Source organism: Babylonia areolata, chromosome 1 (assembly GCF_041734735.1).
Source record: "Babylonia areolata isolate BAREFJ2019XMU chromosome 1, ASM4173473v1, whole genome shotgun sequence".
NCBI classification, from domain to species: domain Eukaryota; kingdom Metazoa; phylum Mollusca; class Gastropoda; order Neogastropoda; family Buccinidae; genus Babylonia; species Babylonia areolata.
Window position 1 is genome coordinate 90,676,169 of NC_134876.1, and position 12,503 is coordinate 90,688,671.

Below are 12,503 nucleotides of genomic sequence, written 5' to 3' on the forward strand. Positions count from 1 at the left end.
GTCCTGCGAAATATGGCATTTAAAATTCGATTTAAACGTCCACTGCATCAGTCGTATTTTGTGTTGAAGTTATGGTAGCGTTCAGCCCTGACGGAGGGACGTCCAGTGCTGTGGGCGAAGTTGTCAGCAATATGATTTGTGTTGGAGTGCAGACATTACGGGACTCGTGTTCTTGTTCTTTGACCTGGCTTCAGATCATGTCACCAGTCACTGTGGACTCACTGCTCTTCGTTAAGAATAGATAACGACAATGGCACACGGGTATATACAATATGTGTGGGGGCGGAGGCGGGGGAGGGGAGGGGTGAGTGGGGAGGAGAGAAAGGAGAGGTTTGTATTGATGCGTGCGTACGTGCAAGCGCACGTGTGTGTGTGGTGTGGTGTGGTGTAGTGGTGTGTGTGTGTGTGTGTGTGTGTGTGTGTGTGTGTGTGCGCGTGCGCGCGCGCGTATGAGTCTGTCGGTGTGTGTGTGTGTGTGTGTGTGTGGTGTTGGTGTTGGTGGTTGTGTGTGTGTGTGTGTGCGTGTGTGTGTGTGTGAGTGTGTGAGTGTGTGCGCCTGTGTCTGTGTCTGTGTACGCTTGTGTTTGCACGCAGCGTACGTAAGTTTATGTGTGTGTGTTTGAAATAACGGAATAAAAAAACAACAAAAACCAACAAAAAAAAAAAAAAAAAAAAAAAAAAAGAGAAGAAGAAGAAGAATATGCTGACGATGATGGCTATAAAATGAAAACAAAAACAAAGAGAGCAGCAGAAATCTGGAATCGCAAACTTGGATCTCAGAGACACACATCTCTCTGTGAGATGACTGGTCGGACTAACAAATGGCCGGACATGACAAAGCGGGCAGACAAACACAGCATCATACTGACGGATTTTACAGGATGATCCCATAGAGAACTACAGTCTGAAAAGTAGATATAGGAATAACATTGGTAGGAAGCGAGTTTGGCGGAATGAAACAAACACAAAAACTCGTGAGAACAAATATCACGACATACATTTGTATGTCATGTGGATACACACATCGTGTGTGTGTGTGTGTGTGTGTGTGTGTGTGTGTGTGTGTGTGCGTGCGTGCGTGCGTGCGTGTGCGTGCGTGCGTGCGTGTGTGTGAGTGTGTGTGTGTGTGTGTGAGGAAGTTTTGTACATTCACATGCCATAATATGCCCGAACGTGAATGCACGCTTCTGTGTATTATGGCAGATAGCTGACGTGGCAGGTCCAGCAATGGTCTAGGGGGGCCGGGGAGCGGAGGAACGGGGGTGGGGGGTGCGGGGGGGAGGGCGAGGGGGCAAGTGGGGGCTCGGGGGGGGGGGGGTGATGAGTGTTGTCTTTCACAGTGTACTGTAGCTTTCCGTCCACGCATTCGTGTCATTGCCTGTCTCTCGTGCCTTGGTACATCTACGGCTGTGTCGCTCTGAAACGAAAAACAAACAGTGAACAACAACAATAACAGTAATAATGATAATGATAACAGCAATGATGAGAACAATGAGGAAGATGATGATTATGATAATGATGATGATGACGATGGTGATGATGAAGTAAATCTTTATGACCTGACAGCGATGATGATGAGGAAGAAACTGGAAGGTGGGGCAGGTGGAGGGGTACGGTGTCGTTACTTTTCCCTTTTCTTCACAGATCGAGACAATAATGCGTCCAACACGTAGCGCGCGCGCACACACACACACACACACACACACACACACACACACACACTGACACTCAAACACACACACACACACACACACACGCACGCACGCACACACACGCACACACACACATGCTTGCGCGCGCGCGCACACACACACACACACGCATGCTATCACACACGCACACACACACACACACACTCAAACACACACACACGCATACACGCACACACACACACATGCGTGCGGGCGAGCACACACACACACAGACACGCATGCTATCACACACACACACACACACACACACACACACACACACATGCTATGACACACACACACACACACACACTTACTGCGGTGGCACGGATTTCTGGATTTTCTCTGAGCCCACAACGCCTTTCTCTACACCTTCCTTGGAGTCGCTGGACACAAGTAATGAAATAATGATAGCGATACTTGAAGAGCATGACAACAAAATCACACCATGTCGGTTTCTTTACAGAAGGCGTGCGTCAGCCGGTGTTTGTATGTGGATGTCTCTGTATGAATATACGCATTCTGCTGAGCGACGCTTAATATCATGTTTTTATGTGTGTCATATATATATATATATATATATATATATACAGAGCTATAAGACAGTAAATGTTAACGTAAAAATGTAAGTAAACGTAAACAGTAAGAGAAAAAGACATTTTTGCATTAGAATTAGACCTAGAGAAAAACAGACAAGAGAGAGAGAGAGAGACGCTTTGACATTTTAATGTCATTGGCCATGAGATCCGTATGACATGGGTGAATGCATCAACATACTTTCAATTCATAATAAACCATTATAATAAACGAATGAAATGGTGGGAGTAAAATTTATTATGAAACAAAACAAAGTTCCTTCTGTGAAGAAAAAAAAAGCGAAAAAAAAAACCCCAACCAAGCAAACAAACAAACAAAAAAAAAAAAAAGAAAAAAAAAAGAAAAAGAAAAGATACTAATCAACAGTCGACCCAACACATAATAAATACGTTCATTCATCTATCAATGTACCATGCAACCTATTCCAACACTGACTACAGAAGAAAATTGTTAAACCTATCTGACCACATAGTTATGCTTTTTGCCTTATCTTCATAGCTTTTGATATAAATCACCTCCTGATCTTCTGATGTTGACATTGTAATGAGGTCCTTTCTTTTTGTAAGTTCTTTTTTAAAAAGCCCACATATTTACTTCTCAAATCATCATATGATTAACAATCAAACATAAACTGAAATTCATCATCAACTGTGGAGTTACACAAAAGACATGAAGAATTTGTGGACGTACCTGGCATAAACCATTTTTTGTTGGCATTAAAGCCAAGAGTTCTTAATCTTAATTGGGCAAGCATTGTACGATGCCATTTATTCGAAATAACAGTTTGGAATTTTTCAGCTTGAAATATACCTTTAAATGAATGGAACCAGCTATACTCATCCTTACTTTCCATGTCTGAATGCCAGTTTTGTTTAAACATACCATGCAGTCTGGATTTAAATTCTGAACTAAACGTTTGCTCATACCCCACACCTTGACATATCCACACAATCTCAAAACCATTTTCTGACAAAACGTTTCTTACACACGAAGCCCAATTTTCTTTTCCTTTCTCTATCTGGGATAACATCACTTAATACACTGTACATCAAATTATGTTTTCACATACAAAGGATACCTCCCAGTTTCACCCAGAGAGAGAGGACGGGAGTGAGAGAGAGAGAGAGAGAGAGAGAGAGAGAGAGAGAGAGAGAGAGAGAGAGAGAGAGAGACACTGACACTGACACTGACACAGGTTTAATTGTGAAGGCCACCGGCCCATACACAAAGGGGTGGGGGATACAATGGGGCAATTCGACCGCTCTTCACACACAAACACACAAACACACACACACACACACACACACACACACACACATACAAAAAAAAGAAAAGAAAAAAAAAAGGTGTACTGTACGTGAGTAGCCGATAACTGGATGAAAAATACATAGCATGTTCGTCCTCATCATGTTTATAGTTATACTAATTCATTCATTGTGTAAATTCGTCTCTAAATTTTAAGGCGTAATAAGTGTACATAGCAAGATTTCTCTGGGAGGTAACACATGGGGTTTGTAGAATAGGAAACAATGTATTGTCATTGATATTTATGAACTCTGGAATATATTTCTGACGGATATGACCGTATTTAGGACACACAAAAATGAAATGGTATTCATCTTCCAGGGTGCCAGGACAAAACGGGCAGAAACGGTTTACATCCGCGTTCTGGAATCTTCTATTTATACCAAGCTCGTTTAGACCAAGTCGCAATCTTAACAAGGTATCTCTGAAACGTTTGATAGTGATACTGTCCAAGTATAGTTCTGAATGAAAATCTGTTTTAAATGATCGATAAATAGAAAATCTGTCACTACTACAAAGTTTAGAAAACCAGTCCATTTTAAATTTGTCTATCAGTTTTTGTTTAAGAGACTTTAAGAAGGCGAATTCATTTTCAGTACCCTGGTTCATCCATACATCAGGGAAACCACACATCTCTAAGCATGCTTTAATTTTACCAAGCCAATTTTCTGACGTCTTGTCATTTCTGTCTAGAGAATTCTTCAGCATCGATTCAGCCTGTTTCGGAAATCGTGAAAGTGGCATCCTGGTCAGTTTCAACCAGTAGCGAACACATGATACAGTCGAGTCAATAAAGAGAGGATAACGACCAGTCTCTCCGTATACCATATAATTTGGTGTCTTGTTTGATACACTGAGTAGTCTTTTGCATGCAATAAATGCACCGATTCAATGACGTCTACTTTAACTAAACCCCATATCTCCGCTGCGTACAGTAACATTGGTTTTACTTGTGCATCAAAAAGCTGAAAGAATACCTTTGTATTTAGATTGCCAAGTGCCCACATTGTTTTTAGAATGTCAAGTATTTTATTTTTTGCCTTACTTGCAAATTCCTCACAAGCACAAGTTTCTGACAGCTTAGTAGTGAGTGTGAACCCTAAGTATTTGTACTTGTTTACTATTTCAATTGGAGGAGGGGAGAGAGAGAGAGAGAGAGAGAGAGAGAGAGAGAGAGAGAGAGAGAGAGAGAGAGAGAGAGAGAGAGAGAGAGAACGGCAGTGGGGAAGAAAGAAGGGGTATAACTCACTCTTCTGCTTGTTCCTCATCAGGTTTTACAGTTGTCTTCCTGAAAGAAGAAAATAGTCATCCCAACACAGCGCTCAATGGGTGTTGATTTTGAAAGAAACTTTTGTCCACAGTTGATAATGTATACCGTGTCACCCCCCCCCCCCTCTCTCTCTCTCTCTTTCGAATATATATATATATATATATATATATATATATATATATATATATATATATATGTGTGTGTGTGTGTGTGTGTGTGTGTGTGTGTGCGATACATAAATCGTTATTTGACATTTGTAACGTAAAAAAACCAACTGGCCATTGACAATGCAATCACAGAGAAACTGCCACAGTAATATTTCCCAAATCATCTCCCTGTGAGCAAACAACAAAAGATCGAAGAAAGTAAAACAGGCTTCATCAGAAATAAGGAAAGAGGGAGAGAGAGAGTGAGAGAGAGAGACAGAGAGGGGGAGACAGAGACGGAGAGGCAGAGAGAGATACAGACAGAAAGAAAGACAGACAGACAGACAGACAGACAGAGACTGTGACAGATAGAGACAGACAGACAGACAGAGAGAGGCAGCGACAGAGCAACGGATCAGTACAAACTCAGTCAAACCAGCGCGCACACACACATACACGCAAACGGACACACACACACACACACACACACACACACACACAGACCGTCGGTACAACAGGAACAGGAGGAGGGCGGCCAGGGCCAACAACAGCACCCCAAAAATAGGGCCCAGGATCACTCCCAGATCCGTGCCTTCAGATGGTCCGGCTTTCTGTGCAGACAGTCATGAAAGGGAAAGGTTAGGGGAGGTGCCACCGGACGACATGTCGTCACCATCATCATAATCATCATGGTTTTTCTTACTGGAAAGAATAGGGCTGTCTGTATTCTGTATCACTATCACTATCATCATAATCATCATGATATCTCTTACTGGAAAGAATAGGGCAGTCTGTATTCTGTATCACTATCACTATCATCATAATCATCATGGTTTTTCTTACTGGAAAGAATAGGGCAGTCTGTATTCTGTATCACTATCACTATCATCATAATCACCTTAATCGACAGTCACTCACAAAATGCCTGTATCATGTATCTTCTATAGTCACCGGAGATAAGCACTAACCCTATATCATGAGAAACCCCGACACCACACTTTTCATTCTGACGAAATGACCCATCACGAAACCGTAACATCCACGGGTAAAGTACGTGCACCCATCAAGGCAAGTGTCTGATGCATAGCTTTGGGCGGGAAAATAATCAAGTACACGCAATGTCTTAACTCACTCAGTACGGCCAGTCCTCTCTTCTCCTCTACACAGACCCCTCGGATGTCCAGTGGGTGTCTGAATGACCCAACCTTTAGCTTCCGTCGTCAGAATTGTGGTATTCTTTGTCAACATTCACCTCTTCAGTATAAGAGCCTTCTGCCTGCCATATTTTGATGCTGATAATTGGGGTGAAACGCTGTTAACGTCGTCTCTTTCGCCGTTCGTATGGAGAGAGTTAACAGCAATTTTCTTCTTCTGCAGACGGGTTCCCCAGACAGGTAACCCCAAGATTGAAATACCTTACACTGGTAACATATTTTTTCATGTCACTAATGCAGGTAACTATGAATTAGTTTATCATTCATTTCGTTGTCAGTGTCATGCACGTTTCTGTTCTGTTTCATGTCACCAGTACTGGTAACTATAAGTTAGAACATCATTCATTTCGTTGTCAGTGTCATATATAGTCATGTATCTTCTTCTTCTTCTTCTTCTGTGTTCGTGAGCTGCAACTCCCACGTTCACTCGAATGTACACGAGTGGGCTTTTTCGTGTATGACCGTTTTTACCCCCGCCATGTAGGCAGCCATACTCCGCTTTCGGGGGGATGTATGCTGGGTATGTTCTTGTTTCCATAACCCACCGAACGCTGACATGGATTACAGGATATTTAACGTGCGTATTTTGATATTCTGCTTAGTGTCATGTTTGTTTGTTTCTTCTTTTTTTTCTAGTCCCTAGCTCCTCACGTTTTTCTTTGGATCGCCAGAACCTGCGGTGGTGTTGGAAGGGGTGGGGGTGGTGGTGGTTGGTTGGTGCTGTGTTGCCTGCCCTGACGGTCCGGAGGGAGAAAGGGTGGTGGTGATGGGGACGGCAACGTCGCAGACTTTGCCTGGAACACACCAGGATGATAACTGCTATTAACATGACGGTGACGATGGTAACGAAGATGATGATGGCGATGATTACATTCTGGCCTTGGGGTAGTGACTGTGGTGAAGAAAGGAGAGTGATCTTTACCCCGTTAACCTTTCCATTCACAGTCGTCATAGCAGAAGCAGCAGCATCAGGTATAGCAGTAGTGGTAGTGGTTGGGGTGGTGACAATGGGGATAATAACAGTGGCGGTGGCGATCGTGAGTTCCTACGCGCGCGTGTGGGGGGGTGGGTGGGCAGAGGGGTGGGGGGGGATGTGCATGAATGCGTATGTGTGTATGTATGGTGTGTGTATGCAAGAGAATATCATTCTTGATTAAGAACGATCTCCTCCCCCCCAACCACCCCACTGGAATTGAGAGAGAGAGAAAGAGAGAGAGAGAGAGAAAGAGAGAATGAATGAATGAATGAATGAATGAATCTTTATTTTCCAACGGTGAAGATATTAGCACTTTGGCCGACTTACACATCTGCCGTTGTTCTGAGAGGCACACAAACATGTACGCATATAAATGTAGTTATACTGAATACTAAATACATGTTACGAGTATAACAGCGTCAAACTGAGAGACACAACATCGCTCACATCTGTACGGAACGGAAGCGAGTGACACACACACGCACACACGCACACACACACACACACACACACTAACACACACACACCAAGGGAAAAACAAGAACAAAACCCTAGCATGAATGCTACACATGAATGATTCAAGTGAAATTAACACAGAAAAGTAACGATAAAATTTTAAACACAGGTGTAAGAGACATAAAAGACAGCAAATAAGGCGACGGGTAATAGGGATATGGACCGATAGACACATTATGTGAAAGACAGAGAGAGGGAGAGACAGAGGGGAGAGAGAGACAGAGACAGACAGACAGAGACAGACAGACAGACAGGGATGTAAAGATATGTCAGTGTGTGTGGGGGGGGTGGGGGGGGGAAGAAAAAAAAAAGAGTTGGGTGAGGGTGGTTCACATGTAAGTATACAGAATCGTAGACGTGACCAGACTAGAGTTTGATTTTCGTTTGTTTGTGTCCACTGTAAAGAGAAAATCTCTGAAAACAATATTCTATGGCGTGATACGTTATCAACTGATTGACGCATTTCGACATAGTTTGTAAGGATTGTCAGTGACAATATTATACCAGATTTTCGGTCTGGCTTTCGGCACGCAAGAGAGAGAGAGACAGAGAGAGAGAGAGACAGACAGACAGACAGACAGACAGACAGACAGAGGGAAAATAAAGAAAGCAACATTACCCGTGTATCCAGGGGCGCATTGACAGAGAAAGTCGTTGACTTTCTTTTGACAGGTGGCTTTGTTCTGGCACGGATGGGAGACGCACAGATCTGTGACTGTCTTGCAGTCCACCCCTTCATAGCCTGCACACACACACACACACACACACACACACGCACAACACACATGCACACACACATATAGAGACAGATAAACAGACACAGACAGACAGACAGACAGACAGACACACACACACACACACACACACACACACACACACACACACACACACACACACACAGGGAAGGAGAGAGAGAGACAACAACTTAAACAATAAAAATAAATGAATGAATGATGAATCACAAACGATTTTCCAGCTAACCAGATGGACAGACGGACGAAGAGAAAGAAAGAAAGAAAGAGAGACAGAAGAAAGCAACACTATTTAACACATGCGTGGAGCCGTACCCTTGACAAATGAACAGGAAACCAAGACGTGTGGAATCTGCTGACACTATCGCTGCTATGTTCAACAAAAAGAAGACGGACGTCGTTAAACTATCGCCACGGTCTGTACTCTGCACATGATGCAGAAAGAGCAGCGCAGCAGTAACTGTACCAGTAGGAATTGTCCCAGCAGTAACTGTACCAGTAGGAATTGTCCCAGCAGTAACTGTACCAGTAGGAATTGTCCCAGCAGTAACTGTACCAGCAGGAATTGTCCCAGCAGTAACTGTACCAGTAGGAATTGTCCCAGCAGTAACTGTACCAGCAGTAACTGTACCAGTAGGAATTGTACCAGCAGTAACTGTACCAGTAGGAATTGTCCCAGCAGTAACTGTACCAGCAGGAAATGTACCAGCAGGAAATGTACCAGCAGTAACTGTACCAGTAGGAATTGTACCAGCAGTAACTGTACCAGCAGTAACTGTACCAGCAGGAACTGTACCAGCAGTAACTGTACCAGCAGTAACTGTACCAGCAGTAACTGTACCAGCAGGAATTGTCCCAGCAGTAACTGTACCAGCAGGAAATGTACCAGCAGTAACTGTACCAGCAGTAACTGTACCAGCAGGAATTGTCCCAGCAGTAACTGTACCTGCAGGAAATGTACCAGCAGTAACTGTACCAGCAGTAACTGTACCAGCAGGAATTGTCCCAGCAGTAACTGTACCTGCAGGAATTGTACCAGTAGGAATTGTCCCAGCAGGAAATGTACCAGCAGTAACTGTACCAGCAGTAACTGTACCAGCAGGAATTGTCCCAGCAGTAACTGTACCAGCAGGAAATGTACCAGCAGGAAATGTACCAGCAGTAACTGTACCAGCAGGAATTGTCCCAGCAGTAACTGTACCAGCAGTAACTGTACCAGCAGTAACTGTCCCAGCAGTAACTGTACCAGCAGTAACTGTACCAGTAGGAATTGTCCCAGCAGTAACTGTACCAGCAGTAACTGTACCAGTAGGAATTGTCCCAGCAGTAACTGTACCAGCAGTAACTGTACCAGCAGTAACTGTACCAGTAGGAATTGTCCCAGCAGTAACTGTACCAGTACGAATTGTCCCAGCAGTAACTGTACCAGCAGTAACTGTACCAGTAGGAATTGTCCCAGCAGTAACTGTACCAGCAGTAACTGTACCAGCAGTAACTGTACCAGTAGGAATTGTCCCAGCAGTAACTGTACCAGTACGAATTGTCCCAGCAGTAACTGTACCAGCAGTAACTGTACCAGTAGGAATTGTCCCAGCAGTAACTGTACCAGCAGTAACTGTACCAGCAGTAACTGTACCAGTAGGAATTGTCCCAGCAGTAACTGTACCAGCAGTAACTGTACCAGCAGTAACTGTACCAGCAGTAACTGTCCCAGCAGTAACTGTACCAGCAGGAATTGTCCCAGCAGTAACTGTACCAGCAGTAACTGTACCAGCAGGAATTGTCCCAGCAGTAACTGTACCAGCAGTAACTGTACCAGCAGGAATTGTCCCAGCAGTAACTGTACCAGCAGGAAATGTACCAGCAGTAACTGTACCAGCAGTAACTGTACCAGCAGTAACTGTACCAGCAGGAATTGTCCCAGCAGTAACTGTACCAGCAGTAACTGTACCAGCAGTAACTGTACCAGCAGGAATTGTCCCAGCAGTAACTGTACCAGCAGTAACTGTACCAGCAGTAACTGTACCAGCAGGAAATGTACCAGCAGGAATTGTCCCAGCAGTAACTGTACCAGTAGGAATTGTCCCAGCAGTAACTGTACCAGCAGTAACTGTACCAGCAGTAACTGTACCAGCAGTAACTGTACCAGTAGGAATTGTCCCAGCAGTAACTGTACCAGCAGTAACTGTACCAGCAGGAATTGTCCCAGCAGTAACTGTACCAGCAGTAACTGTACCAGTAGGAATTGTCCCAGCAGTAACTGTACCAGCAGTAACTGTACCAGCAGTAACTGTACCAGTAGGAATTCCCAGCAGGAAATGTACCAGCAGTAACTGTACCAGCAGTAATTGTACCAGCAGTAACTGTACCAGCAGTAACTGTACCAGCAGTAACTGTACCAGCAATAACTGTACCAGCAGGAATTGTCCCAGCAGTAACTGTACCAGCAGTAACTGTACCAGTAGGAATTGTACCAGCATCATGCAGCAGGGGCAGGGCGCGTCAAGTCTGATTTTCACTGCTTTTCTTTTTTCCATTCCCGGACGTTGATCTATTCATGGGTTTATTCGTTTATTTAATTAAGATATTTTGTCATTCATGTTGTCTATTACCTGCCCGACTGTGTGAATATCATGGAACAAACATGTAATGGGAACAGGACACACTATGCATGGGAACCATTTTCAAATAACTTCAGCTGTACAAATATTGCGCCCACCAATATCAGATCACAATGACCTGATGAATTATGTTTAATTTGTATCTGCGAGGGGGTGGCGTGGGTCATTTCTGTGTTGTTGCGTTTTTTGTTTGTTTGTTTCTTTTCCATCATAAATAACACCTAAAAATCGTGGTAATGCAGTGTACTGCACACGATTACTAAACCTCTGTCTTCACACACACACACACACACACACACACACACACACACACACACACACACACACACATATATATATATATATATGTGTGTGTGTGTGTGTGTACACATATACACACACCTGTATATGCATGTATATATGTGGCTGTCTTTGTGTTAGTCGTCTATCATTACACCTTTCTATGAAGTTAAGTTTTGGGCCTAGAAAATATTGAACGGACATGCGATAGATGATTTAGACAACAGTGTTTCAGTCGTGTGATATCTGTTGTTGTGCTGTTTTTTCTCTCGCTTTGCTTGTGTATGTGTAAAATATAAACATAATTAATGTTTCTTTTAAAAATGTTTGTCTATACTATGAAGTATTAGAGAGCGCGTTTTATTTATACACGACAAATTCATGTTCTCTCCCTGGAAAGCATCGATTTGTTTCGGACCGCATGATACCGTCAGCCTTTTGATCATGGCTATACATTTCTCCGCTGTTCTGATCGGGGTCTGTGGTCAAAGCGTGTCGATTACGGCAGATCGAACACATGTACACCGTTACATATCTTTCAAATACATCAAGACAGCTTCCGTTGGAACCTGATGGTGTTTACCGAAACGACACCCAAGTATCACGCAGCTTTAACTCTCTCCATACGAACGGCGAAAGAGACGACGTTAACAGCGTTTCACCCCAATTACCATCATCAAAATATTGCAAGCGGAAGGCTCTTATACTGAAGAGGTGAATGTTGACAAAAAATACCACAATTCTGACGACGGAAGCTAAAGGTTGGGTCATTCAGACACCCACTGGACATCCGAGGGGTCTGTGTAGAGGAGAAGAGAGGACTGGCCGTACTGAGTGAGATAAAGTGCTTTGGAGTGCGAAGATGGGCACTAGGGCCCTCTACAACAATATACAACATGCACTGTCCTTTCCTTTCAATACGATAGAACAGATTTAATTGGAATGACCAATAGATAGTCTGTAAAATATGATTGTTTCTTCTTTCCTGCCTGGAAGAACTGTTCCAGAAAATTCGCGGGAACCTATTGTCTTTCCTGAATTTCATTCCCATAATTTGATTTTGATATCTCCGCAAAACAGAAAAAAAAGAAGATTACCACTTAGTTTGTTTTTTTTGAAATTGTGTATGGGGCCGA

General features: G+C 43.5%; 1 protein-coding gene across 2 annotated transcripts in view; it reads right to left on the minus strand.

Annotated features, from left to right (window-relative positions):
- Positions 1–1,274: 1,274 nt before the first annotated feature.
- LOC143289143 (protein jagged-2-like) overlaps positions 1,275–12,503 on the minus strand; it is a 40,530-nt gene continuing 29,301 nt past the window's right edge. For both annotated transcript variants that reach the window (XM_076598043.1, XM_076598033.1), the window contains exons 6-11: positions 8,335–8,457; positions 6,875–7,017; positions 5,514–5,620; positions 4,843–4,881; positions 2,009–2,077; positions 1,275–1,417 (exon numbers count right to left, since the gene is read on the minus strand). In XM_076598043.1, coding sequence (XP_076454158.1) covers positions 1,402–1,417; positions 2,009–2,077; positions 4,843–4,881; positions 5,514–5,620; positions 6,875–7,017; positions 8,335–8,457 — 497 coding nt within the window. In that variant the 3' untranslated portion in view covers positions 1,275–1,401. The remainder of the gene's footprint in view (positions 1,418–2,008; positions 2,078–4,842; positions 4,882–5,513; positions 5,621–6,874; positions 7,018–8,334; positions 8,458–12,503) is intronic.